This window comes from Xenopus tropicalis, chromosome 3 (genome assembly GCF_000004195.4).
Source record: "Xenopus tropicalis strain Nigerian chromosome 3, UCB_Xtro_10.0, whole genome shotgun sequence".
Taxonomy (NCBI): Eukaryota; Metazoa; Chordata; class Amphibia; order Anura; family Pipidae; genus Xenopus; species Xenopus tropicalis.
This window is the reverse complement of record NC_030679.2, coordinates 5,482,269-5,510,211: the sequence shown is the minus strand read 5'-3', so window position 1 is coordinate 5,510,211 and position 27,943 is coordinate 5,482,269. Positions and strand designations below refer to the sequence as shown.

The 27,943-nt window shown below is 44.1% G+C and overlaps 2 protein-coding genes across 2 annotated transcripts in view; both read left to right on the top strand.

Annotated features, from left to right (window-relative positions):
* Window positions 1-7,677, top strand: part of braf (B-Raf proto-oncogene, serine/threonine kinase) — a 56,123-nt gene extending 48,446 nt beyond the window's left edge. Inside the window, exon 23 of the mRNA XM_031898529.1 lies at window positions 7,505-7,677. Within this exon, the coding sequence (XP_031754389.1) occupies window positions 7,505-7,541 (37 nt within the window). The 3' untranslated portion in view covers window positions 7,542-7,677. The remainder of the gene's footprint in view (window positions 1-7,504) is intronic.
* A 2,712-nt stretch (window positions 7,678-10,389) lies between these two features.
* Window positions 10,390-26,706, top strand: hars2 (histidyl-tRNA synthetase 2). The gene is made up of 13 exons (XM_031898526.1): window positions 10,390-10,563; window positions 12,329-12,418; window positions 13,664-13,783; window positions 14,739-14,834; window positions 15,772-15,897; window positions 16,283-16,390; window positions 18,050-18,148; window positions 18,873-18,966; window positions 19,602-19,729; window positions 20,354-20,608; window positions 21,408-21,524; window positions 23,080-23,226; window positions 25,642-26,706. Exons 1-13 carry the CDS (start codon window positions 10,474-10,476, stop codon window positions 25,699-25,701), a joined length of 1,530 nt encoding a protein of 509 aa, XP_031754386.1. The 5' UTR covers window positions 10,390-10,473; the 3' UTR covers window positions 25,702-26,706.
* Window positions 26,707-27,943: the final 1,237 nt, after the last annotated feature.

Sequence of the window (27,943 nt, the reverse complement as noted above, 5' to 3'; positions counted from 1 at the left end):
TATTCCAGTTTGGGGAGATTCTTTAATAGGTCACTTAATATAATATAAACTATTTGTCGGTGCCAGAAAGTAGGAATTTATCTAGACCAGGGGTCCCCAACCTTTCTTACTCGTGAGTCACAGTCAAATGTAAAAAGACTTGGGGAGCAACACAAGCACCATAAAAGCAATGTTTATTTATTGAGCATCGAGTGTTGTGTAACATAATAGATCCTACACCTGTAATACATTAGTTCCCTGTATAACTCAGCCTGCAGCCTTGTGCCTTTATATGGGCACAGAACCCCTCAGTGACTGCTAATATCCTTATCATTTACAGTAGGGGGTACATTATCCCTTATAATACATGAGTTATACTCAGAGTTCCCTGTATAACTCAGCCTGCAGCCTTGTGCCTTTATATGGGCACAGAACCCCTCAGTGACTGCTAATATCCTTATCATTTACAGTAGGGGGTACATTATCCCTTATAATACATGAGTGATACTCAGAGTTCCCTGTATAACTCAGCCTGCAGCCTTGTGCCTTTATATGGGCACAGAACCCCTCAGTGACTGCTAATATCCTTATCATTTACAGTAGGGGGTACATTATCCCTTATAATACATGAGTTATACTCAGAGTTCCCTGTATAACTCAGCCTGCAGCCTTGTGCCTTTATATGGACACAGAACCCCTCAGTGACTGCTAATATCCTTATCATTTACAGTAGGGGGTACATTATCCCTTATAATACATGAGTGATACTCAGAGTTCCCTGTATAACTCAGCCTGCAGCCTTGTGCCTTTATATGGGCACAGAACCCCTCAGTGACTGCTAATATCCTTATCATTTACAGTAGGGGGTACATTATCCCTCATAATACATGAGTGATACTCAGAGTTCCCTGTATAACTCAGCCTGCAGCCTTGTGCCTTTATATGGGGGGCACAGAACCCCTCAGTGACTGCTAATATGCAGTGAATGCCCAAATACTGGCATTCCCAGTACCCACAGGCACAAACAGCCCCCCCCAGCCCAATAAATAGTGACTGTCTGTGGCACCTTACAGCCCCCCCCTGGCATTCCCAGTACCCAGAGGCACAAACAGCCTCCCCAACCCAATAAATACTGACTGTCTGTGGCACCTTACAGCCCCCCTGGCATTCCCAGTACCCAGAGGCACAAACAGCCCCCCAGCCCAATAAATAGTGACTGTCTGTGGCACCTTACAGCCCCCCTGGCATTCCCAGTACCCAGAGGCACAAACAGCACCACCCCCCCCAGCCCAATAAATAGTGACTGTCTGTGCCACCTTACAGCCCCCCTGGCATTCCCAGTACCCAGAGGCACAAACAGCCCCCCCCCCCAGCCCAATAAATAGTGACTGTCTGTGGCACCTTACAGCCCCCCTGGCATTCCCAGTACCCAGAGGCACAAACAGCCCCCCCCAGCCCAATAAATAGTGACTGTCTGAGGCACCTTACAGCCCCCCTGGCATTCCCAGTACCCAGAGGCACAAACAGCCCCCCAGCCCAATAAATAGTGACTGTCTGTGGCACCTTACAGCCCCCCTGGCATTCCCAGTACCCAGAGGCACAAACAGCCCCCCCGAGCCCAATAAATAGTGAATGTCTGTGGCACCTTACAGCCCCTTTGGCATTCCCAGTACCCAGAGGCACAAACAGCCCCCCAGCCCAATAAATAGTGACTGTCTGTGGCACCTTACAGCCCCCCTGGCATTCCCAGTACCCAGAGGCACAAACAGCCCCCCCCAGCCCAATAAATAGTGACTGTCTGTGGCACCTTACAGCCCCCCTGGCATTCCCATTACCCAGAGGCACAAACAGCCCCCCCCAGCCCAATAAATAGTGACTGTCTGTGGCACCTTACAGCCCCCCTGGCATTCCCAGTACCCAGAGGCACAAACAGCCCCCCCCAGCCCAATAAATAGTGACTGTCTGAGGCACCTTACAGCCCCCCTGGCATTCCCAGTACCCAGAGGCACAAACAGCCCCCCAGCCCAATAAATAGTGACTGTCTGTTACACCTTACAGCCCCCCTGGCATTCCCAGTACCCAGAGGCACAAACAGCTCCCCCAGCCCAATAAATAGTGACTGTGGCACCTTACAGCCCCCCTGGCATTCCCAGTACCCAGAGGCACAAACAGCCCCCCCAGCCCAATAAATAGTGACTGCCTGTGGCACCTTACAGCCCCCCTGGCATTCCCAGTACCCAGAGGCACAAACAGCCCCCCCAGCCCAATAAATAGTGACTGTCAGTGGCACCTTACAGCCCCCCTGGCATTCCCAGTACCCAGAGGCACAAACAGTCCCCCCCCCCCCAGCCCAATAAATAGTGACTGTCTGTGGCACCTTACAGCAGCCCCCCTGGAATTTGCCAGAACCCATAGATTGCCAGTCTGGACCCGTTAGGCTTTATATATTACACAGTATATAGTTTTATAGGAGATACATATTTGGTTTACTTATCCTTTAAGTGGCGCTGATGGGAGCAGTGGAAGGAGAAGCTGTAGTACAACAATCAGGTAGAAATATTTTGGGGTCCCACAATTTATAGAAGGATTTGAATGAGGGGAGCCCGGGCACCGTTCATATTTGCAGCCAGTGGGTACAATGTGGGTCCATTCAGTTATTGTCGGACTATTTTATTCTGTGTATTTAATGATTTGTCCTTCTCCGGGGCAGCTGTGTCAATAGCAATCACTCCCTATATATAGCAGTAGGTATATCAGCGTGTAACAAAAATATATGTTTTATTTGTGTAACTCTTGTTACAGATTACATGGCGCTGTCAGAGTTTATTCCCCTACATGAGCCCCCCCATACCAGGGCAGGGTTATCAGGAGCCAATGAACTTGCCTGTATGTTTTTGGGGTGTGGGAGGAAACTGGGGTACCTGGAGGAACCCACATAGATCCTAAAATATCATGATCATTCACAGGGAGTTGGGGGAAAAGCAGCTGAAATCAATGGAGGAGAAGGGATCAGATAGGATCTGTGCCACTGTGACAGAATGCTCTGTTATACAGATAGCTAGAATCTCAGCCATAAAGCAGGGCAGGACTGCTGCTTACAATGGGGGGATCAGATAGGGTCTGTGCCACTGTGACAGAATGCTCTGTTATACAGATAGCTAGAATCTCAGCCATAAAGCAGGGCAGGACTGCTGCTTACAATGGGGGGATCAGATAGGATCTGTGCCACTGTGACAAAATGCTCTGTTATACAGATAGCTAGAATCTCAGCCATAAAGCAGGGCAGGACTGCTGCTGCTTACAATGGGGGGGATCAGATAGGATCTGTGCCACTGTGACAAAATGCTCTGTTATACAGATAGCTAGAATCTCAGCCATAAAGCAGGGCAGGACTGCTGCTTACAATGGGGGGGATCAGATAGGATCTGTGCCACTGTGACAGAATGCTCTGTTATACAGATAGCTAGAATCTCAGCCATAAAGCAGGGCAGGACTGCTGCTTACAATGGGGGGGATCAGATAGGATCTGTGCCACTGTGACAGAATGCTCTGTTATACAGATAGCTAGAATCTCAGCCATAAAGCAGGGCAGGACTGCTGCTTACAATGGGGGGGATCAGATAGGATCTGTGCCACTGTGACAGAATGCTCTGTTATACAGATAGCTAGAATCTCAGCCATAAAGCAGGGCAGGACTGCTGCTTTCAGTGGGGGGATCAGATCGGATCTGTGCCACTGTGACAGAATGCTCTGTTATACAGATAGCTAGAATCTCAGCCATAAAGCAGGGCAGGACTGCTGCTTACAATGGGGGGGATCAGATAGGATCTGTGCCACTGTGACAGAATGCTCTGTTATACAGATAGCTAGAATCTCAGCCATAAAGCAGGGCAGGACTGCTGCTTACAATGGGGGGATCAGATAGGATCTGTGCCACTGTGACAGAATGCTCTGTTATACAGATAGCTAGAATCTCAGCCATAAAGCAGGGCAGGACTGCTGCTTACAATGGGGGGATCAGATAGGATCTGTGCCACTGTGACAGAATGCTCTGTTATACAGATAGCTAGAATCTCAGCCATAAAGCAGGGCAGGACTGCTGCTTACAATGGTGGGATCAGATAGGATCTGTGCCACTGTGACAGAATGCTCTGTTATACAGATAGCTAGAATCTCAGCCATAAAGCAGGGCAGGACTGCTGCTTACAATGGGGGGATCAGATAGGATCTGTGCCACTGTGACAGAATGCTCTGTTATACAGATAGCTAGAATCTCAGCCATAAAGCAGGGCAGGACTGCTGCTTACAATGGGGGGATCAGATAGGATCTGTGCCACTGTGACAGAATGCTCTGTTATACAGATAGCTAGAAACTCAGCCATAAAGCAGGGCAGGACTGCTGTGGGGCATTAATAAATGAAGTCATTTTAGTTCATGTATGTAAACCATACCAACCATTCACCAACTTAATGCTACAATTACAGTGTATTTTTCCAACATTATTTTCATTACTTGGCCTTTACTTTTCATTCAGAACATTTTTTCATTCAGAACATTGAGATTTTTTATCGGACTTTCCATTCGTTACAAACACAAACAATTCTTTTTTTATTTTCACATGTGAAAAACACAGAATGATTGCAAATGGCCTTGGCTTATTTGTTGGATTTGGGCCAGGCCCAGAACGCCACGTGCTGATTAATATATAAGGGGAGCAGCAAGCACAAAGCTTTATAAATCTCCAGACCCACCGGCCAGGGAACCTGTATCCAGACGTCTCCCAATTGATCCTGAGGTTGGGTGCGTTACAGTTCAGCAGCCATGAAGGCGATGCTGGTTCTGTTATTTGGGTTGGCCGCAGTTTGGGCAGCGCCTCAAGGTAACTTTCTAAATGCCCAATCCCCTCCCTCAAGTACATATATTTTCTTATCTTCAGCGTATTGTGGGGACGGAGATAGGACAGTAGGGGTGCAATATGGCGATTGGGTATAGGACACCGGGGCCCACCAGTACCAGCCCAGTCCGACCCTGAAATAATGTGATGGGTTGGGCTACATGGCAGTTCGGATCAGCTACTTCTTTATGTGAGTATGTTCCACGACAGAAATTCTCATGGGTACAAAGTCATCCTTTTAAGGAGCCACAGGATGCATGGAATTAACTTATATCCCACCATACATGTTATATTATATTATTATTATTATTATTTTTGCCATCTATATATTATCTGATCCTATTCTGTTCCTGCAGAAATCTCACCAAGATGGGTAAATAACTTTAATGAACCTCTTTTTTATCGGTGTCCAAATCAGCAGAGCATCAAAGAAATCACAAGGTAACGCCAGGGATATAGCAAAGGCTTTCCCTCTTCTCTCTGCCCCTATATATTAGGTACCTACCTAGTGCTACCAACCCCTATTTCTGTAGGGAAATGAGAGCAGGGCAGGCAGTAACCCTTCCAACACTTTCCCCTGTCTCTGCCCCTATATATTAGGTACCTACCTAGTGCTACCAACCCCTATTTCTGTAGGGAAATGAGAGCAGGGCAGGCAGTAACCCTTCCAACACTTTCCCCTGTCTCTGCCCCTATATATTAGGTACCTACCTAGTGCTACCAACCCCTATTTCTGTAGGGAAATGAGAGCAGGGCAGGCAGTAACCCTTCCAACACTTTCCCCTGTCTCTGCCCCTATATATTAGGTACCTACCTAGTGCTACCAACCCCTATTTCTGTAGGGAAATGAGAGCAGGGCAGGCAGTAACCCTTCCAACACTTTCCCCTGTCTCTGCCCCTATATATTAGGTACCTACCTAGTGCTACCAACCCCTATTTCTGTAGGGAAATGAGAGCAGGGCAGGCAGTAACCCTTCCAACACTTTCCCCTGTCTCTGCCCCTATATATTAGGTACCTACCTAGTGCTACCAACCCCTATTTCTGTAGGGAAATGAGAGCGGAGCAGACAGTACCAGTAATGGGCCACTCACATTAGTGTTTTGTTCCTGTGTAATTAACAGTATGCGTGACAGTCAGAGGTGGGACCGACTATGGGATTTTGTCTGTGAGAGATTATTCAACTCCGTTCCTACTTGTGTATGGAGCAACTACGTCAATAACATTGGGCAGGGATTTACCTTCTATTGCCCAACTGGCCAGGTTCTCAGTGGAATGGGAAATGAACTTGATCCCTGGGAGTCAGACAGGAGGTAAGGGAAGGAAAGTTCATTATAAAGCTCATTTCTACACTGAGTCTCACTAAGAGATACAGTCCTGTCTCTAGTAACTATGACTGATTAGATTGTTCCACAGGTGGAAGTTTCTTTGCTGCAAAGGAGAATTCCTAGTTAACCGAAACTGTACATTGAGCGACTATGCTAATAAATTTAATGACGATCTGAGATGGAAAGCATCAATTAATCATTATTTGGCTGGAGTTTACAGTATCACTAACACCCAAACTGAGTAAGTGTCATTAAACAGAAACTTTCAGTATTTCTACAATTTACCCCATTCAATAGTTGTCAGGTTCTCCCATATGTATAAATACAAATATACAGAGAAGGAATGTTCTGGGCACACAATAAGCTGTACCCCCATACTGTACTGTCTAAGGGAAACACTATGGCACCTCCTACCCATATGTATAAATACAAATATACAGAGAAGGAATGTTCTGGGCCCCCAATAAGCTGTACCCCCATACTGTACTGTCTAAGGGAAACACTATAGCACCCCCTACCCATATGTATAAATAGAAATATACAGAGAAGGCATGTTCTGGGCACACAATAAGCTGTACCCCCATACTGTACTGTCTAAGGGAAACACTATAGCACCCCCTACCCATATGTATAAATACAAATATACAGAGAAGGAATGTTCTGGGCACACAATAAGCTATACCCCCATACTGTACTGTCTAAGGGAACACTATGGCACCTCCTACCCATATGTATAAATACAAATATACAGAGAAGGAATGTTCTGGGCACACAATAAGCTGTACCCCCATACTGTACTGTCTAAGGGAAACACTATGGCACCCCCTACCCATATGTATAAATACAAATATACAGAGAAAGAATGTTCTGGGCACACAATAAGCTGTACCCCCATACTGTACTGTCTAAGGGAAACACTATGGCACCTCCTACCCATATGTATAAATACAAATATACAGAGAAGGAATGTTCTGGGCACACAATAAGCTGTACCCCCATACTGTACTGTCTAAGGGAAACACTATGGCACCCCCTACCCATATGTATAAATACAAATATACAGAGAAGGAATGTTCTGGGCACACAATAAGCTGTACCCCCATACTGTACTGTCTAAGGGAAACACTATGGCACCCCCTACCCATATGTATAAATACAAATATACAGAGAAGGAATGTTCTGGGCACATAACAAGCTGTACCCCCATACTGTACAATATGGAAGCCTGGTTGCACTATAGTTATCCCTACTAGAAACTCTAGAACTGAGCATTTTTATAACCTTTACATTTTTCCCTCCCTCCAGGGACAGACAATGGAAGTACTACTCATGTGAGAAATAACAATGAATCCCTGGAGACCAGCCATACAGCCATGTACCTCTCTCCCAACCAATGAGTAACACCGTAACATGAGCCTCGGTACCTAACAGTACCCATATACCTATTTGATCTCCCAATAAATCACGCTGTAGCATAACCTTAGTGCTGTTTTATTGCTATAGAAATAGTTTAAAAGCATTTCAGTCATTATAATTGGTGGTCAGCAGGTCGTTGAGCAATGCAAAAAAGGGTTATAAGTGGTCCGGTAGTTAATGTCTCGGTTGGGCTGCCAATTATATTGTATATGAGTTAGTAATATACCAGGTACAGAGAGTGGCACAAACAGGTACAGTAAGTGAGGAAGAACTCTCATTGCATTTATTCTATGTAACCATGCTAAAGTGCCAGCTCCGTGGGCTGTTGGATTCTCCGGGTACCATATAGCCCGGCTGGGTATAATTGTTGTCAGGGGGTCCCAGCCTGGTTTTTAGTAAGTACTGTGGGGGCTAATCTTCATCTCTCCCCTAAGGCAGAGTGTGTCATATTAATGTCCCTTGCTAATAGCAGTAACAAATGGGAAAATGCTTAACATTTGGTTGGGAAAGTAACCATTCACTAGTTCAATCTTATTCCCAACTCTAATTACTCTAATTAAAATTTTACCATTTGGTCTCTAGTAACAATTGAAGAGAATGGTACAATGAAACATTATAGCAACACGTAGGACTCCTGGCATTTGGTGTGTTGTGCTAGACATTGCCACTGCTAGGGATTTTACCTTACCGGCAGCGCCATGTTGGGGATGAGCCAGAAATGGACAAAATCTTGTGGGTCACTTGGTGGTTCTTTCTGCAGTTGTTCCGTTTGAGTTGCCTTCTGTTGGGGAGAGCTCCGGGCAAGGTCCAGGTACAACACTGTTGGCAGTGAGCGGCCAGTTACCATCAGGCCCGTCAGGGTGCCCATACATGGGCAGGGCCAGATTTCACTCTTAGGCGCCCAGAGACGGTCACCATTCTCCCCCCTCACTGCCTTCACCGTGAGGAACCCCCTACCCAACATCCCCCGGCAGGGCATTCCCCAACCTCACTGCCCTCACCGTGAGGAACCCCCTACCCAACATCCCCCGGCAGGGCATCCCCCAACCCCCTCACTGCCCTCACCGTGAGGAACCCCCTACCCAACACCCCCCAGCAGGGCATTCCCCAACCCCCTCACTGCCCTCACCGTGAGGAACCCCCTACCCAACACCCCCCAGCAGGGCATTCCCCAACCCCCTCACTGCCCTCACCGTGAGGAACCCCCTACCCAACATCCCCCGGCAGGGCATTCCCCAACCCCCTCACTGCCCTCAACGTGAGGAACCCCCTACCCAACATCCCCTGGCAGGGCATTCCCCAACCCCCTCACTGCCCTCACCGTGAGGAACCTCCTACCCAACATCCCCCGGCAGGGCATTCCCCAACCCCCTCACTGCCCTCACCGTGAGGAACCCCCTACCCAACATCCCCCGGCAGGGAATTCCCCAACCCCCTCACCGTGAGGAACCCCCTACCCAACATTCCCCAGCAGGGCATTCCCCAACCCCCTCACCGTGAGGAACCTGCCGGGGGATGTTGGGTAGGGGGTTCCTCACGGTGAGGGCAGTGAGGGGGTTGGGGAATGCCCTGCCGGGGGATGTTGGGTAGGGGGTTCCTCACGGTGAGGGCAGTGAGGTTGGGGAATGCCCTGCCGGGGGATGTTGGGTAGGGGGTTCCTCACGGTGAGGGCAGTGAGGGGGTTGGGGAATGCCCTGCCGGGGGATGTTGGGTAGGGGGTTCCTCACGGTGAGGGCAGTGAGGGGGTTGGGGAATGCCCTGCCGGGGGATGTTGGGTAGGGGGTTCCTTACGGTGAAGGCAGTGAGGGGGTTGGGGAATGCCCTGCCGGGGGATGTTGGGTAGGGGGTTCCTCACGGTGAGGGCAGTGAGGGGGTTGGGGAATGCCCTGCCGGGGGATGTTGGGTAGGGGGTTCCTCACGGTGAGGGCAATGAGGTTGGGGAATGCTCTGCCGGGGGATGTTGGGTAGGGGGTTCCTCACGGTGAGGGCAGTGAGGTTGGGGAATGCCCTGCCGGGGGATGTTGGGTAGGGGGTTCCTTACGGTGAAGGCAGTGAGGGGGGAGAATGGTGACCGTCTCTGGGCGCCCAAGAATGAAATCTGGCCCTGCCCATGTATGGGCACCCTGACGGGCCTGATGATAACTGGCCGCTCACTGCCAACACTTGGGCAGGTTTAATATACCGTCGGATCGGGGACTGCATCTGCTTGTTGATCCGGTCCTCAGTCTTGTGGTGCCTATGCCCGCCATTTTAATTAGATTGTTTGGCCCTAATTGGTCCAATTAGTGTGATATTGCCCATCTTAGGTGGGTATATGGGGAGCATATCAGCCCTGGTATTACTGTTTCCCCCAAGCTCTGGTGGGAGTAACAACATTGGGGTCATTAAAAAACCTCCCCCTCTTTCAAAAGAGATAAAAGCGTCATGAAGTGTATATTGTTATTAATCATTAAAATATTTCGTTAACATAGTGTTTCTTGCAGTAATGCAAGCAACTGGGGCGCAACACAATAAACAAGCCCCCCCCACCTCAGCAACTCGCCGAGCCAACAAGGACTGGGGATAGTTTTCCGTGTAAGAACTGGGGAAAGTCCTCCGTGTAACGCAGACAACTTTGCGCATGCGTAGAAAGAACTGGGGAAAGTTTTCCGTGTACCGCACTTTGCGCATGCGTAGAAAGAACTGGGGAAAGTCCTCCGTGTAACGCAGACAACTTTGCGCATGCGTAGAAAGAACTGGGGAAAGTCTTTCGTGTAACGCACTTTGCGCATGCGTAGAAACAACTGGGGAAAACGTTCCGTGTAACGCACTTTGCGCATGCGCGGTGTCTCCCTGCCGGCTTTCTCTTGTCACTCACGATGGCCGATCGAGCTGAACTGGAGAAGGCGGTAACGCTGCAGGGAGAGAAAGTGAGGAAACTGAAGCAGGACAAGGCGTCCTCGGAAGAGGTGGGTGTCGGGGATTAGGCCTGGGGTAGGGGGCGGTCTGAGTCCGGGACTCAGTGGGGCTGAGGGGAGACATGTGCCGGGGGCAGGCTACTGAGCTGCATTGCCGCAAAGTGAGATTCTTATCTTATAAGGTTGGGGGTTATATAAGCCTGTCTGCAACCGGTACCTCACTCTGACACTGTAGTGTATGGATCTGTAGTGTATGGATCTACAGTGTGTGTATGGATCTACAGTGTGTGTATGGATCTACAGTGTATGGATCTACAGTGTGTGTATGGATCTACAGTGTATGTATGGATCTACAGTGTGTGTATGGATCTACAGTGTGTGTATGGATCTACAGTGTGTGTATGGATCTACAGTGTGTGTATGGATCTACAGTGTGTGTATGGATCTACAGTGTGTGTATGGATCTACAGTGTGTGTATGGATCTACAGTGTATGGATCTACAGTGTGTGTATGGATCTACAGTGTGTGTATGGATCTACAGTGTGTGTATGGATCTACAGTGTGTGTATGGATCTACAGTGTGTGTATGGATCTACAGTGTGTGTATGGATCTACAGTGTATGGATCTACAGTGAGCAGCAAATTAAAGGGGAAGTAAACCCATACTTATACACAGCTCTACCCAAGCACACTAACAGCACCCATCTTCCCCCTCCTGTACCTGATTGGTTGGGTCTGTTAATGGGCTATATGATTTATTGCAACAATTTGTAAAATATATTCCCATTAACACTGCTGAGCAAGTCGCTGCTTATTAGAAATGGTACATATGTGTATGGGACATTTATTCTTCACTGGGCCCTATTTCTTATTGGCTATTGCTAAGTTAGGGGCGGCCCAGGTCCATAGGCGGCTGCTGATTTGCTGATGACAGTCTTTGAGTAGAATGAAGAGTCATGTATTTATTTTGTCATTCGAGCACATTGTAACTGGATGTGTTTGCAGAGCGCCACCTAGTGTCCCAGTGGGTACTGTGCAGTCCTGCAATACAGTGTCTGTGTTTCATCATCCTGCTCAGTGTGTGCCAGTTATATATATATATATATATATATATATATATATATATATATATATATATATATATTACCTATAATAACTATTATATTGGTTGCACAGCTTAATAACTTTACCTTGAGTTTTCAGTATAACGGGGGAGTCTGCTTTAAAGGGGTAGGTTCACCTTTATGTAAACTTTTAGTATGTTATAGAATGGCCTGTTCTAAGCAACTTTTCAATTGGTCTTCATTATTTATTTTTTTATAGTTTTTGAACTATTTGCCTTCTTTCTCTGACTCTTTGCAGCTTTCAAATGGGGGTCACTGACCCCGGCAGCCAAAACCTATTGCTCTGTGAGGCTCCAGTTTTATTGTTATTGTTAATTTTTATTACTTATTTTCTATTTAGCCCCCCCCCCCTATTCATATACCCATCTCTCATCCAAACCACCCCCTGGTTGCTAAGGTAATTTAGACCCAAGCAACCAGATAGCTGCTGAACCAAAAGTGAAATAACTAAAACACTTCAAATAATAACAATTGAAGACCAATTGCAAATTTTCTCAGAATATAACTGTCTACATCCTACTCAAAGCTGAACAACCCCTTTTTTCCCCTAGTGTCTGGGCTTTAACCTTGTTCAACCATCAGTCACATTGATTTTTCTCTGCCTGAGTAGAAAATGCAGTTGGAGAAAAACTGATGTACAGCCCTGTTTCAGGCTTTGTTCGGGTATAATATTTTTTTCACTTATTTTCAGATTGCCGAAGAAGTCGCAAAGTTGCTGGAGCTAAAGGCACGGCTAGGAACAGACGAAGGGAAACACAAGTTTGTACTTAAGACACCAAAGGTAAAGTCACGTGTAAGGCCACTGTTACACAAATCTACACTTTACTGTTGCGCTGCAAGTTGGAGTGATATCACCCCCCCCTCACCCCCAGCAGCCGATCAGCAGAACAATGGGAAGGGGGCAAGATAGCAGCTCCCAGTAGGTATCAGAATAGCACTCAATAGTAAGAAATCCAAGTCCGGCTTGGGACTCCTCCAGTTACATGGGAGTAGGAGAAACAATAGGTTAGCTGAAAGCAGTTCTAATGTGTAGCTCTGGCTGAAAGCTCAGACTCAGTCACACTTTACTGCTGCGCTGCAAGTTGGAGTGATATCCCCCCCCCTCACCCCCAGCAGCCGATCAGCAGAACAATGGGAAGGGAGCAAGATAGCAGCTCCCAGTAGGTATCAGAATAGCACTCAATAGTAAGAAATCCAAGTCCGGCTTGGGACTCCTCCAGTTACATGGGAGTAGGAGAAACAATAGGTTAGCTGAAAGCAGTTCTAATGTGTAGCGCTGGCTCCTTCTGAGAGCTCAGACTCAGGCACACTTTACTGCTGTGCTGCAAGTAGGAGTGATATCCCCCCCCCTCACCTCCAGCAGCCGATCAGCAGAACAATGGGAAGGGAGCAAGATAGCAGCTCCCAGTAGGTATCAGAATAGCACTCAATAGTAAGAAATCCAAGTCCGGCTTGGGACTCCTCCAGTTACATGGGAGTAGGAGAAACAATAGGTTAGCTGAAAGCAGTTCTAAAGTGTAGCACTGGCTCCTTCTGAAAGCTCAGACTCAGGCACACTTTACTGCTGCGCTGCAAGTTGAGTGATATCCCCCCCCCCCCCTACCCCCAGCAGCCGATCAGCAGAACAATGGGAAGGGAGCAAGATAGCAGCTCCCAGTAGGTATCAGAATAGCACTCAATAGTAAGAAATCCAAGTCTGGCTTGGGACTCCTCCAGTTACATGGGAGTAGGAGAAACAATAGGTTAGCTGAAAGCAGTTCTAATGTGTAGCGCTGGCTGAAAGCTCAGACTCAGGCACAAGGCACTGAGATGGCGCCTACACACCAATATTACAGCTACAAATACATTTGTTGGTTGAAGAATAAAAGGTTAAATGGCAGAGGGAATTATTTTCTGTGTAACAGTGTCATTTAGAGATAAACAGCGCCCCATAAATATCATAACACATAATATACATATCATGTAACACAAAGGCTGCTAAACTAATGATGTATTTGTACAATTACCATGTTTCTCTTTATTTTAGGGCACGAGGGATTATAACCCAAAACAGACGGCCATTCGGGAGAAGGTGTTCAACACAATTATCAAGTGTTTCAAGCGCCACGGGGCGGAGACTATCGATACTCCTGTGTTTGAGCTGAAGGTTCGGCAGCCTATTATACTTGCGTTACATCAGGGGTGGTTCACCTTTAAGTTAACTTTTAGAATGGTCAATTCTAAGCAACTTTTCAATTGGTCTTCATTATTTATTTGTTATAGTTTTTGAATAATTTAATAATTTATCTTCTTCCAACTCAGTGCAGTTTTTAAATGGGGGGTCACTGACCCCGGCAGCCAAAACCTATTGCCCTGTGAGGCTCCAGTTTTATTGTTACTTTTTGTAACTTCCTTTTCTATTCAGCCCCTCCCCTATTCATATACCAGCCTCTCATCCAAACCACTCCCTGGTTACTAAGGTAACTTGGACCCTAGCAACCAAATATCTGCTGAAACTCCAAACTAGAGAGCGCCTGAACTGAAAATTAGCAACAAATTGATTAAGGTGTGCTACACAATGGACAAACCAGCTAATTGTAGCCCCAGGTGCAAGCTGAACCCTCAGCCAGGGTAAAACAATATCCAGGATAAAATGAAAAAACAGCAGCACTCCGGAAATGTTGTAGAAAAAAGTGACTTTACTCAAGTGCACACAGCAACGTTTCGGGCATAAACCAGCCCTTTATCAAGCCTAGGCTTGATAAAGGGCTGGTTTATGCCCGAAACGTTGCTGTGTGCACTTGAGTAAAGTCACTTTTTTCTACAACATTTCCGGAGTGCTGCTGTTTTTTCATTTTATCCTGAACTGAAAATTAGATAACTAAAAAACTACAAATAATAAAAAATGAAGACCAATTGCAAATTGGCGAACACGCTACAGTCAGCTCTATTTAAAGAAATATACTGCAAGTTTTAAAATTCATAATTTCTGACTTTGTGGCTAGGTTTAAGGTGAGCAGTTGGGTTTTTTTTTTTTTTATAAATGTTTTTAGATGTTATGATGATCAGTTGTATTTCCATATACCTACACTAATTGCTGATTTTGCTCAATTACTACACAGGAAACCCTTACAGGCAAATATGGTGAAGACTCCAAGCTTATTTATGACCTCAAAGATCAAGGAGGAGAGCTACTGTCTTTGCGCTATGATCTTACTGTATCCTTTACTGTTGCTATTGTTTCTCCTACTCCCATGTAACTGGAGGAGTCCCAAGCCGGACTTGGATTTCTTACTATTGAGTGCTATTCTGATACCTACTGGGAGCTGCTATCTTGCTCCCTTCCCATTGTTCTGCTGATCGGCTGCTGGGGGGGAGGGGGGATATCACTCCAACTTGCAGCGCAGCAGTAAAGTGTGCCTGAGTCTGAGCTTTCAGCCAGCGCTACACATTAGAACTGCTTTCAGCTAACCTATTGTTTCTCCTACTCCCATGTAACTGGAGGAGTCCCAAGCCGGACTTGGATTGCTTACTATTGAGTGCTATTCTGATACCTACTGGGAGCTGCTATCTTGCTCCCTTCCCATTGTTCTGTTGAGATCCCTTATCCGGAAAACCCCAGGTTCCAAGCATTATGGATAACAGGTCCCATACCTGTACTGGGAACCTGCCCAATCCCATTCTCTCTAAAGCCGATTAATGATTCTGGTCCAAGTCTTTTGGAGAGGTCATTGCTAAGAGCTTTCATATGGGGGTCACTGACCCCGGCAGCCAAAAAACGATTGCCCTGCGAGACTACAATGTTATCGTCATTGTTACAATTTATTACTATATATATATATATATATTACTTTATATTTCGGCCTCTCCTCTATTCATATTCCCATCTCTCTTTCAAACCACTGTCTAGTTACTAAGGTAAATTTTACCCTAGCAACCAGCTGCTGAAATCCCAAACTGGACAGCTGCTAAACAAAAAGCTAAATACATTAAAAACAACAAATAATAAAAAATGAAGACCAATTGCAAGTTACCAAGGAAAACTGATGGCGGCCTATCTGTCAGACAAAGAGTACAGCAGCTGGATAGTTGGAATGTATGGAATTCATAAAGTAGAAAAGCTGTATTTATTAAAGACCTTAATTGAACTTCAAGGTGCCATTTGCCCGGTACTTGGCTATGAATAAAATAAACAACATTAAGCGTTACCACATCGCCAAGGTTTACCGACGGGACAACCCAGCCATGACCAGAGGGCGCTACCGAGAGTTCTACCAATGTGTGAGTATCTGCGTGTAAGAGGGAATAATATCCTCAACTTCATCTTTGTAACTCACTGATTTTATATAGATATATATAGATATATAGATAGATATATATATATATATTAATATAATATAAATTTGTCTTATCTTTCTCTCTTTCTTCTGGGACTAATAATATCCTTATATTTTAGAATAGGGGGTACTTCATTATATGCTATAATATAAATACACATGCATACATAGACTTGCTATAGTTCGGTGAAGTAAAGTCCAGCCTCCAGTCTCATAGACAGGGTCGGACTGGGGGCCCACAGGGGCCCCTGTACCCCCCCAATGGCCCCTACCGTGGCCTTCACACACCTGCCCCATTGGTGTTGATGCTACTTTTCTTCTTACATCAGGATTTTGACATCGCTGGCCAGTTTGACCCCATGATTCCCGATGCAGAGTGCCTGAAGATTGTCCATGAGATACTCAGCGAGTTGGATTTGGGGGAGTTTCTTATCAAGGTAAGTCTTGGCCTTTTTTACATGAACTCATTAAGTTGGATTTATGTAGAAAATGTGCATAAACAATAGCTACGTTCCCGATATAACTCTAATTTTGTTATACAGGTATCGGACCCCTTATCCAGAAACCCATTATCCAGAAAGTTCCAAATTACAGAATGATCATCTCCCATAGACTCCATTTTAATCAAATAATTCACATTCCTTTTTCTCTATAATAATAAAACAGTACCTGTACTTGATCCCAACTAAGATATAATTACCCCTTATTGGGGCAGAACAGCCCTATTGGGTTTATTTAATGGTTAAATGATTCCCTTTTCTCTGTAATAATAAAACAGTACCTGTACTTGATCCCAACTAATATATAATTACCCCTAATTGGGGGCAGAACAGCCCTATTGGGTTTATTTCATGGTTAAATGATTCCCTTTTCTCTGTAATAATAAAACAGTACCTGTACTTGATCCCAACTAAGATATAATTACCCCTTATTGGGGACAGAACAGCCCTATTGGGTTTATTTAATGGTTAAATGATTCCCTTTTCTCTGTAATAATAAAACAGTACCTGTACTTGATCCCAACTAAGATATAATTACCCTTTATTCGGGGCAGAACAGTCCTATTGGGTTTAATTACTGTTTAAAGACTAAAGATAGGAGATCCAAATTACGGAAATACCCCTTATCCAGAAAACCCGAGGTCCTGAGCATTCTGGATAATAGGTCCCATACCTGTACAGGCATACCTAATTCTACAGAACCATTTCCCGACCCCTCTTAGAAATGGTCAATCATAACCTTTCATCCATTTTTATTATCTGACCTTAAACCAAATACCTTAACACTGTAAATTGCTCTATTGTAATAGTAATAGTAAATCAATCATTTAGATAATGTATAGAGAAGGGGCAGGAAGCATTACATTAGCCCTGTGCCTTGGTATATCTTGCAACATGATTGGCTAGAGCTCTTGCCCTGACTGATCAAGGAACTTCCTCTACGGACCTCCTGGGTCTCCTCACTGGTCCAAGATGTGGCCAACTTCATGTCATGTAGACAGTGGTGAGACAACTTGCAATTGGTCTTCATTTTTTTGTTTTATTGGTTTATTAACCTTTATGTTCAGCAGCCCTCCAGTTTGCGATTTCAGACGTTTTCTGGTTGCTGGGTTCTTGTTTTCCTTAGCAACCAGGTAGTGGTTTGAATGAGCAACTGGGATATGAATAGAAAAGGGCCTGAATAGAGAGATAAGCAGGGGTCGGACTGGGGGGTGAAGGGCCCACCGGGGCTGTCTGCCCAGGGGGTCCCCCCAACAGAGGCCCCAGCCACTGCCCGAAGTCCTCAGGGGAAGGACACCTGCGGGCGGGGGAGTGCCGACGGGTTGGGTCTGAGCCACCGAGGCGGCCCAGTTCGACCCTGGAGATAAGTAATATAAAGCAACAATAAAACCGTAACTTCACAGAGCAATAGGTTTTGGCTGCCGGGGTCAGTGACCCCCATTTGAACGCTGGAAATAATTCACAGACTATAAGAAGTAAAAAATAAAGACCAACTGGAAAGTTTCTAAGAAAAGGCCATTCTATTACATACTGGGTAACTTAAATGTGAGCTGCCCCTTTAAGGCCATATGTAACTATTCCGTGTGCTATTTGCAGGTGAATGACAGGAGGATACTGGACGGCATGTTTGCAGTCTGTGGGGTTCCAGATAGTAAATTCCGTACAATTTGCTCATCGGTGGACAAGCTTGACAAGGTAAAACATGTATAGTTTGGCTTAGGAGTTACGGATTGATACTATACACCTATATTTATTATTAAAGGGAAACTATACCCCCATTTTCATATAAATATACTTATTTAGTAGTATGTGCTATTGGGTAATCCTAAATAGGAAACTGCCATTTTAAGAACTAAGGGCCGCCCCCTGGGATCATAGGAGTCACAGTGCACACAAACAAGCCAAGGCACACATACATGCTAGGCCCCATCAGCCAATGAATGGGCAGCGTTCTGCCTTTTGCTCCCACACTACTTCCTGTTACAGTTAGAGCTGCATCACTTCCTGTCAGCTGATCTCTGAGGGAGCACACAGCCCATCACTAAATGGCGGCTCAAGGGAAAGGATATAAAAAGGCAATATTTACTGATATATATATTCCAGTTTGGGGAGATTCTTTAATAGGTTCCTTTATATGATATAAACTATCTGTTGCTCCCACACTACTTCCTGTTACAGTTAGAGCTACATCACTTCCTGTCAGCTGATCTCTGAGGGAGCACACAGCCCATCACTAAATGGCGGCTCAAGGGAAAGGGTGTAAAGGGCAATATTTACTGATATATATATTCCAGTTTGGCGAGATAGAGACTTGTAGGATCAGGCAGAAAGGTCTGGCCAGTAGCACAGGGGTAGTACTTACTGGAACATGCAGAACAAACGCTGAGACCCATTAATCATAATCTGTCTTTCTTTCCAGACCCCGTGGGAGGATGTAAAAAATGAAATGGTGGGTGAGAAGGGCCTTGCCCCTGAGGCTGCCGACCAGATAGGAGACTATGTTCAGCGTAATGGTAAGTGGCAGCTGTGAGGGGGGGTAGTTAAGCTGGCCATACACGGTAAGATCTGCTCATTTGACAAGTTTGCCAAACTACCTGAAGCTACTCCCTAGTTACTAAGGTAAACTGAACCCTAGCAACCAGTTAGCTGCTAAAATTCCTAACTGGAGAGCTGTGGACCAAAAAGTAAAATACTTTCTATAGTAATAGAAAATGAAGACCAACTGCAAATTGTCTCAGTATAGCGCTCTCTACATCATACTAGAGGTTAACTCAAAGGTGAACAACCCCTTGAAATGGTAACATCTAGATTAATTGTCCAGAGGTTGTTCCGATTGGGCTGTTGGGGTAGGTCTATACTGTATGTAGCGTATGGGTAGGTTATATATACATATTTGTTTGGCATCGGTCAGAGTAAGGAGCCAGCAGTGCTACTCGATACTACTGTACTCTGAGACACTCTCCTGTCTGACCCCAGGCTAAATTAGCAAAATGATGAGGCATTCAGTTTATCTGGAGTCTGTAAATAATCCTCAGATAGTAATGTGCATCATTAGAGTTAACGAGCCCTATCAGTGAGAAACTCCCAGCGTGGCCTATAGGGAACTTCATGTACATTCCTATTTTGATTCTCATCGTTTCATTGGCAGGAGGGTTGGATCTCATAGAGCAGCTGATAAACGACCCCAAACTGTCCCAAAACAAGCTGGCCCTGGAAGGGTTAAGTGATATGAAGACCCTTTTCCAGTACCTGGAGTTATTTGCCGTGACTGATAAGGTATGTGATGGGAAAACACAAACTTAAAGGGGAACTATACCCCCAGAATGAATACATAACCAGCAGGCAGTTTATATTATGTTAAGGGACCTATTAAAGTTTGGGAAATGACCAAACTGTAGATTATATTCAAATAATACACAAGAGCCATGAATATCCTGATATCCTTGTAGGCGGTGCTTAATGATGTCATTTGTCACATGACTCACTGAGACTTTTATAATAACTAAAGTGCCCCCTGTTAAAGTCACCTTAGAGTTCCATGACCTGTATAAAAGCACTTGGCCTTCCAACTCGTGCCTTTTTATATGGTCACGGAGCTCCTTGGTAACCTTTAATATCCTTATTTCTAACAATAGGGGGTACTTTATTCACTATATAATACACAAGAGCCGTGAATATCCTGTTAATGATATCCTTATAGGCGGTGCTTAATGATGTCATTTCTGTCACATGACTCACCGAGACTTGTGTATTATAATAACTAATGCGCCCCCTGTTGAAATAAATATATATATCCTGGTGTTATTGTGGCTCATGTTTTAGGCTAATGCCCCACGGGGCTGATTTTCCTCTATCTGCAGGCCCATTAGCCTATTGACCTATTCTCACCATGTTATTCAGGTTTCATTTGACTTGAGCCTGGCCCGGGGGTTGGACTATTACACGGGCGTCATTTATGAAGCCGTCCTGGTACAGAATGAGCCCCAGCAGCAGAATGACCACGCGGAGGAGGCAGTCAGTGTGGGCAGTGTGGCAGGAGGAGGCCGATATGATGGATTAGTGGGAATGTTCGATCCTAAGGGGAGGAAAGTCCCCTGTGTGGGAGTCAGTATCGGAATCGAGCGGATATTTTCCATTATGGAACAGAAAGCAGAGGTAAGTCTCCTAAAGCAAATAGCAGTTTTCACCCGGCGGCCATTTTCCCTCCGACACATCATCAGTTACGTGAATTTAATCCCTTATTCAGCGTAAATTTAATCAGGAATGCAGGCTTACACAGGCAGAACTTCCTTTGATGTAATTGTGCCCACTGTAATGGTTAAGCTGAGCTCAGGAGAGGCAGCAATGCCATTGGCTGCTAGACTGCAGGGCGTGTTTAGTAATTTGAGCTAAGACGAACTGAGCATGCCCACTAGCCAACAGCCAATGCTAATTCCTGAGGGAGGGGCCAAGTGGGTTACAGGAGGAGAAGGAAAGCTAAGGGATTAAGGGGATGCTGCAGCCTTACTATTTACCTTTGAACAGCTAGAGTGGCAGGTATTGAAAGTTTTCAAAGAGGCTGTGTATTGATCACATTTTTGTGTGTGGGGTTTACTTGTCCTTTTAAGAAACACCAACAAATGAAAGACACCTATAGCTTCTATAAACAAAGCTGCTTTGAAGCCATGGGGGTAGCTATTCAAATTGAAATAGGGCTAAACGGCACAGGTTACATAGCCGATATCAGATACACTTTGTAAAACACCATTGTATTCTACAGAGCTGATCTGTTGTCTGCTAGTTAACCTGTAGCTTTTCGCCATTTTTCCCAGCTTGGATGGCTTCCCCCGTGGGTAATTATATAAACTGTAGTAGTCTTTCTGAAGCTCCCAGGTTGGGCTCCCAAGGCTTCCCCAGCCTCAGTCTCATTTTAGAAAATCTATAACGACTTGGCACATTGATATTATCTCCTCAGGCCTCAGAAGAGAAAATCCGGACCACAGAGACTCAAGTACTGGTTGCCGCGGCCCAGAAAAAACTCCTGGAAGAAAGGATGAAGTTGATATCGGAACTGTGGAATGCTGGGATCAAGGTAAATAAAGACAGGGGGGGATTTGGTGCATAGTTCATCGGGGGGGTGGGAAGAGGGGGTACAGCTGTGCCGGCCCAGTGAAATTATCTTCATTAAGTGGGCCTCAAATGTTATGGAAATTGTGTAAGTTACTGTACGTATAAAGTTAGGACAAAACTTACGCATTTTACTTAACTTACGCAAAAACTGCCTAGAAAACGCCGTAACTTGTCCAGGAACGTAAGGGACAAGGGACAAACCCCACTGACCCCCAATGAGTTAATAACTGAAGGAAATCCCACTGACCCCCAATGACCTGACTAATTAGCTCATTAATTATTCATTGTAATGAATAATTACAATGAATAATTAATGAGCTAATAAGTCAGCCAGTATTTATATGAACTGATTATTATCGAGTGACGTCAGCTGTTTGCATTGGGAGCTATTTTTCTACATGAACTTTCCAGTAGGGGAATGACTGGTTATTGGGCCCCACAGTAACATCATTGGGCCCCTAGGCTTACGCAATTTAAGTAACTTATTCAAAAACTAACGTTACTTTCAAAGAAACTTATGTATAAACCCCGCTGACCCCCCCATTAAAGTACTGACTTATTAGCACATTCATTTATATGAACTACTGTTTATATGAACTACTACTGTCTGGTTATTGGGCCCCACAGTAACATCATTGGGCCCCTAGGCTTACGCAATTTATGTAACTTATACAAAAACGTATGTTACTTTCAAAGAAACTTACATATAAACCCCACTGACCCCCAATTAAAATACTGACTTATTAGCTCATTCATTATTTTTACTATATATATATATATTATATATATATATATATATATATATATATATATGTGTGTGTGTACTACTACTGACTAGTTATTGGGCCCCACAGCAACATCATTGGGCCCCTAGGCTTACCCAATTTATGTTTTGTAATACAAAAACGTATGTTACTTTCAAAGAAACTTACATATAAACCCCACTGACCCCCAATTAAAATACTGACTTATTAGCTCATTCATTATTTTTGCTATATAATATATATATATATATATATATATATATATATATATATGTATGTATGTATGTATGTATGTATGTACTACTACTGACTGGTTATTGGGTCCCACAGCGATATCATTGGGCCTCTAAACTTACGCAGTTTATATAACTTCCATATCAAGCTATGACCATACAGAGGAGGGGCAGGTAGGTGGGAAGGGGTTAAACTTAGGGCAAACCCCACTGACCCCCTATAAACTGACTGAATTATTAGCACATTAATCAATTATATGAACTGCTTATTATAGAGTAACATCAGCTTTACTATTGTGCACACAAGGGGCGGGGCTGAAATGTTGGTACTATGTGCTTGTGTTTATGGGGGGCCCCATATATATAACTTGTACAGGGCCCTAAAGTGTCTGATGGCGGCCCTGGTTCCCACTCATAAACGGAAGTGAATGTACCGATGTTTGAGAGACCCTTATTCCTGTAGGATACAACAAGTAGAAGGGGGCCCTGCTAACTAAACTGTGTGCTGACACCCTCACAGGCAGAAATGCTGTATAAGAAGAACCCCAAGTTACTCAATCAGCTGCAGTACTGTGAGGAAACAGGCATTCCACTGGTGGCCATTATTGGGGAGCAAGAGCTGAAGGATGGGGTGGTGAAGCTGAGAGTGGTTGCTACAAGAGAAGAGGTGAGCAGACTAAATATTATATGTTATATTCAATGGCCGTTCATAAATCCTCTTTATTTTTCCCAAACAGGAAGTGCTCCAGCGGCCATTTTAGGAGCATTGCTGCTCATTCTTGGAAAACAATAACGTGTTTAACTTCCCTGTGTAAAATAGAAAACAACAATGGGATTAACTTCCCCTTGAAAGTGTGTGAAATAGAAAACAATGATGGGATTATCTTCCCCTTGAAAGCGGGTGAAATAGAAAACCGTGATGGGATTAATTTCCCCTTGAAAGTGGGTGAAATAGAAAATAGTGATGGGATTATCTTCCCCTTGAAAGTGTGTAAAATAGAAAACAATAATGGGATTAACTTCCCCTTGAAAGGGTGTAAAATAGAAAACAATAATGGGATTAACTTCCCCTTGAAAGTGTGTGAAATAGAAAACAATGATGGGATTATCTTCCCCTTGAAAGCGGGTGAAATAGAAAACAATGATGTGATTAACTTCCCCTTGAAAGCGGGTGAAATAGAAAACCGTGATGGGATTAATTTCCCCTTGAAAGTGGGTGAAATAGAAAATAGTGATGGGGTTATCTTCCCCTTGAAAGTGTGTAAAATAGAAAACAATGATGTGATTAACTTCCCCTTGAAAGCGGGTGAAATAGAAAACCGTGATGGGATTAATTTCCCCTTGAAAGTGTGTAAAATAGAAAACAATAATGGGATTAACTTCCCCTTGAAAATGGGTGAAATAGAAAACAATGATGGGATTAACTTCCCCTTGAAAGTGTGTAAAATAGAAAACAATAATGGGATTAACTTCCCCTTGAAAATGGGTGAAATAGAAAACCGTGATGGGATTAATTTCCCCTTGAAAGTGTGTGAAATAGAAAACAATGATGGGATTATCTTCCCCTTGAAAGCGGGTGAAATAGAAAACCGTGATGGGATTAATTTCCCCTTGAAAGTGGGTGAAATAGAAAATAGTGATGGGATTATCTTCCCCTTGAAAGTGTGTAAAATAGAAAACAATAATGGGATTAACTTCCCCTTGAAAGGGTGTAAAATAGAAAACAATAATGGGATTAACTTCCCCTTGAAAGTGTGTGAAATAGAAAACAATGATGGGATTATCTTCCCCTTGAAAGCGGGTGAAATAGAAAACAATGATGTGATTAACTTCCCCTTGAAAGCGGGTGAAATAGAAAACCGTGATGGGATTAATTTCCCCTTGAAAGTGGGTGAAATAGAAAATAGTGATGGGGTTATCTTCCCCTTGAAAGTGTGTAAAATAGAAAACAATGATGTGATTAACTTCCCCTTGAAAGCGGGTGAAATAGAAAACCGTGATGGGATTAATTTCCCCTTGAAAGTGGGTGAAATAGAAAATAGTGATGGGGTTATCTTCCCCTTGAAAGTGTGTAAAATAGAAAACAATAATGGGATTAACTTCCCCTTGAAAATGGGTGAAATAGAAAACAATGATGGGATTAACTTCCCCTTGAAAGTGTGTAAAATAGAAAACAATAATGGGATTAACTTCCCCTTGAAAATGGGTGAAATAGAAAACCGTGATGGGATTAATTTCCCCTTGAAAGTGTGTAAAATAGAAAACAATAATGGGATTAACTTCCCCTTGAAAGCGGGTGAAATAGAAAACCGTGATGGGATTAATTTCCCCTTGAAAGTGGGTGAAATAGAAAATAGTGATGGGGTTATCTTCCCCTTGAAAGTGTGTAAAATAGAAAACAATAATGGGATTAACTTCCCCTTGAAAATGGGTGAAATAGAAAACAATAATGGGATTAACTTCCCCTTGAAAATGGGTGAAATAGAAAACAGTGATGGGATTAACTTCCCCTTGAAAGTGGGTGAAATAGAAAACAATAATGGGATTAACTTCCCCTTGAAAATGGGTGAAATAGAAAACAGTGATGGGATTAACTTCCCCTTGAAAGTGGGTGAAATAGAAAACAATAATGGGATTAACTTCCCCTTGAAAGTGGGTGAAATAGAAAATAGTGATGGGGTTATCTTCCCCTTGAAAGTGTGTAAAATAGAAAACAATAATGGGATTAACTTCCCCTTGAAAATGGGTGAAATAGAAAACAGTGATGGGATTAACTTCCCCTTGAAAGTGGGTGAAATAGAAAACAATAATGGGATTAACTTCCCCTTGAAAATGGGTGAAATAGAAAACAGTGATGGGATTAACTTCCCCTTGAAAGTGGGTGAAATAGAAAACAATAATGGGATTAACTTCCCCTTGAAAGTGTGTGAAATAGAAAACAATGATGTGATTAACTGCCCCTTGAAAGCGGGTGAAATAGAAAACCGTGATGGGATTAATTTCCCCTTTAAAGTGGGTAAATGTGCCCCTAATTGTCTGGAGAATTAACTATTTGAGTTTTTTTCCCCCAATTTCTTTACAGGTTGATGTTGCCAGACAGAACTTGGTGGAAGAAATTCACAAGAGAACTCAGATATTGTAAGAATGGATTTCCCAGCAGCACCGGGTGTTATTGCTGCTACATGTATTGTACACGTTACACAAATATATGTGCTGCAAGGCGCTGGGTAATACGACCACAAATGCCTTAATGCAAGTTGCTCTTCTCTGATTGGCCCATGTTGGGGCAATACCACGCGGGGGTACCTAGGGTCCCCGGGAGGGGTACAGAGTACAAGAGCAAGTTGTATTTTTGCATGCGTGGTCCCTTAGAAATTCCCCGTCCTTTAATATGGTTGGTTGTATCTGCATTAAAGGGCAAGTAAACCTCAAAAGGCACAGTGGTTTATTAGTACTAGGGCAGTGTTTGGGGCACCGGGGAATAAACAAGGGCTGCTCGTTACTAATAAGCATTTTCATCCATAACTCCTATAGCAGGCCATAATTTATGCAAGCCCCTCCCCATTGCCTTATGGGTAACATTTACATTGCAGCATATTTGCATAGGCTTTGGCCTCAAAATCCTTCCCACTATTGCCCAAATCTAAAAAAAACAAAAAATGTTGTTCTTAACCCTCTGCAAAAGAAAGAAAGGAACCTGGGTCTAGAACAACTCTAGAACATACATTTGGTCATTGCTTTATATGTATCCTGTATAACAGTGCCCCCAATTCAGTAAAGTGACCCCCCCACTCAAAATCCTTCTCACTATTGCCCAAATCTATTGAAAAAGTCGTTCTTAACCCTCTGCAAAAGAAAGAAAGGGACCTGAGTCTAGAACAACTCTAGAACATACATTTTGTCACTGCTTTAGATGTATCATATTTAGCAGTGCCCCCAATTCAGTAAAGTGACCACTAAGAGCGAGATGGTACCACTGAGGCCTATGGGGATCTGAGCACCAATGGGCACGGGGTATAGTGATGATAAATACGCCGGCCCGGCCTCTCATTGCCTCTGACTTATTGTTATTTATAAACAGCTTTGTACATTTCATTGTTGCCATTGACCAAAGGGATGTGCATATAATAAAGGAAATGGAATGTTCCGCTTGTGTTTGTGTAGTTATTGGTTCTTTTCACTAACGGGGATTGGATTTTATATCACGGGCATCGCTGTTACAGGTATGGGACCCATTATCCAGAATGCGCAGGACCTGGGGTTTTCCAGATAAGGGGTCTTTCCGTAATTCGGATCTCCTACCTTAAGTCTACTAATAAAAATTATTTAAACAGTAATTAAACCCAATAGGGCTGTTTTGCCCCATTAAGGGGTAATTATATCTTAGTTGGGATCAAGTACAGGTACTGTTTTATTATTACAGAGAAAAGGGAATCATTTAACCATTAAATAAACCCAATAGGGCTGTTCTGCCCCAATAAGGGGTAATTATATCTTAGTTGGGATCAAGTACAGGTACTGTTTTATTATTACAGAGAAAAGGGAATCATTTAACCATGAAATAAACCCAATAGGGCTGTTCTGCCCCAATAAGGGGTAATTATATCTTAGTTGGGATCAAGTACAGGTACTGTTTTATTATTACAGAGAAAAGGGAATCATTTAACCATGAAATAAACCCAATAGGGCTGTTCTGCCCCAATAAGGGGTAATTATATCTTAGTTGGGATCAAGTACAGGTACTGTTTTATTATTACAGAGAAAAGGGAATCATTTAACCATTAAATAAACCCAATAGGGCTGTTCTGCCCCCAATAAGGGGTAATTATATCTTAGTTGGGATCAAGTACAGGTACTGTTTTATTATTACAGAGAAAAGGGAATCATTTAACCATTAAGGTACTAACACTGGGCAATAATCCCTATTATATATTGGGGCTGTACAGCTGCTAAGGCTTCAGGTTCTGTAATGGCCAGAGTATTCTTTATGGCGCGTGGGACAAGAATGCGCAACCCCCCCCCAGCTATTGCCCATGGGGCAGTTTTGCCTGCTGATGCCATCCCATGTGTTTGGACCGCTACAGGGCAATAGGACAGGAAATTTCCCACTCAGAAAACAAAATGCCCTGACTTGTGAGTGCACCCTCGACTCCAGCCCTGGAGATGCCATTGAAAGTGTTTTGTTGGCTGAGTTGGAAATGACCCGGGCGTATGTGCCATTGCCCTAAAGGGGCTTGCTGGTGCCCCTGATTTAGTTACTTTAGTCCAGGCCGAGGCCATTGATATGAATGGGGTGGAATTTGGGTTGTTTTGTCAGCCGTGTGCTGAGCTGGGCAGCAGGATTGGCCAGTGGCTTTATACATCTTGTGAGCCCTCCAGCTTCT

Coding starts and splice junctions, on each gene's coding strand:
- hars2 (XM_031898526.1), top strand. CDS start 10,474: ATGGCCGATCGAGCTGAACTGGAGAAGGCGGTAACGCTGCAGGGAGAG. Junction 15,898..16,282: donor ACCGAGAGTTCTACCAATGT/GTGAGTATCTGC, acceptor TTCTTACATCAG/GATTTTGACATCGCTGGCCA. Junction 18,149..18,872: donor CGGTGGACAAGCTTGACAAG/GTAAAACATGTA, acceptor CTTTCTTTCCAG/ACCCCGTGGGAGGATGTAAA.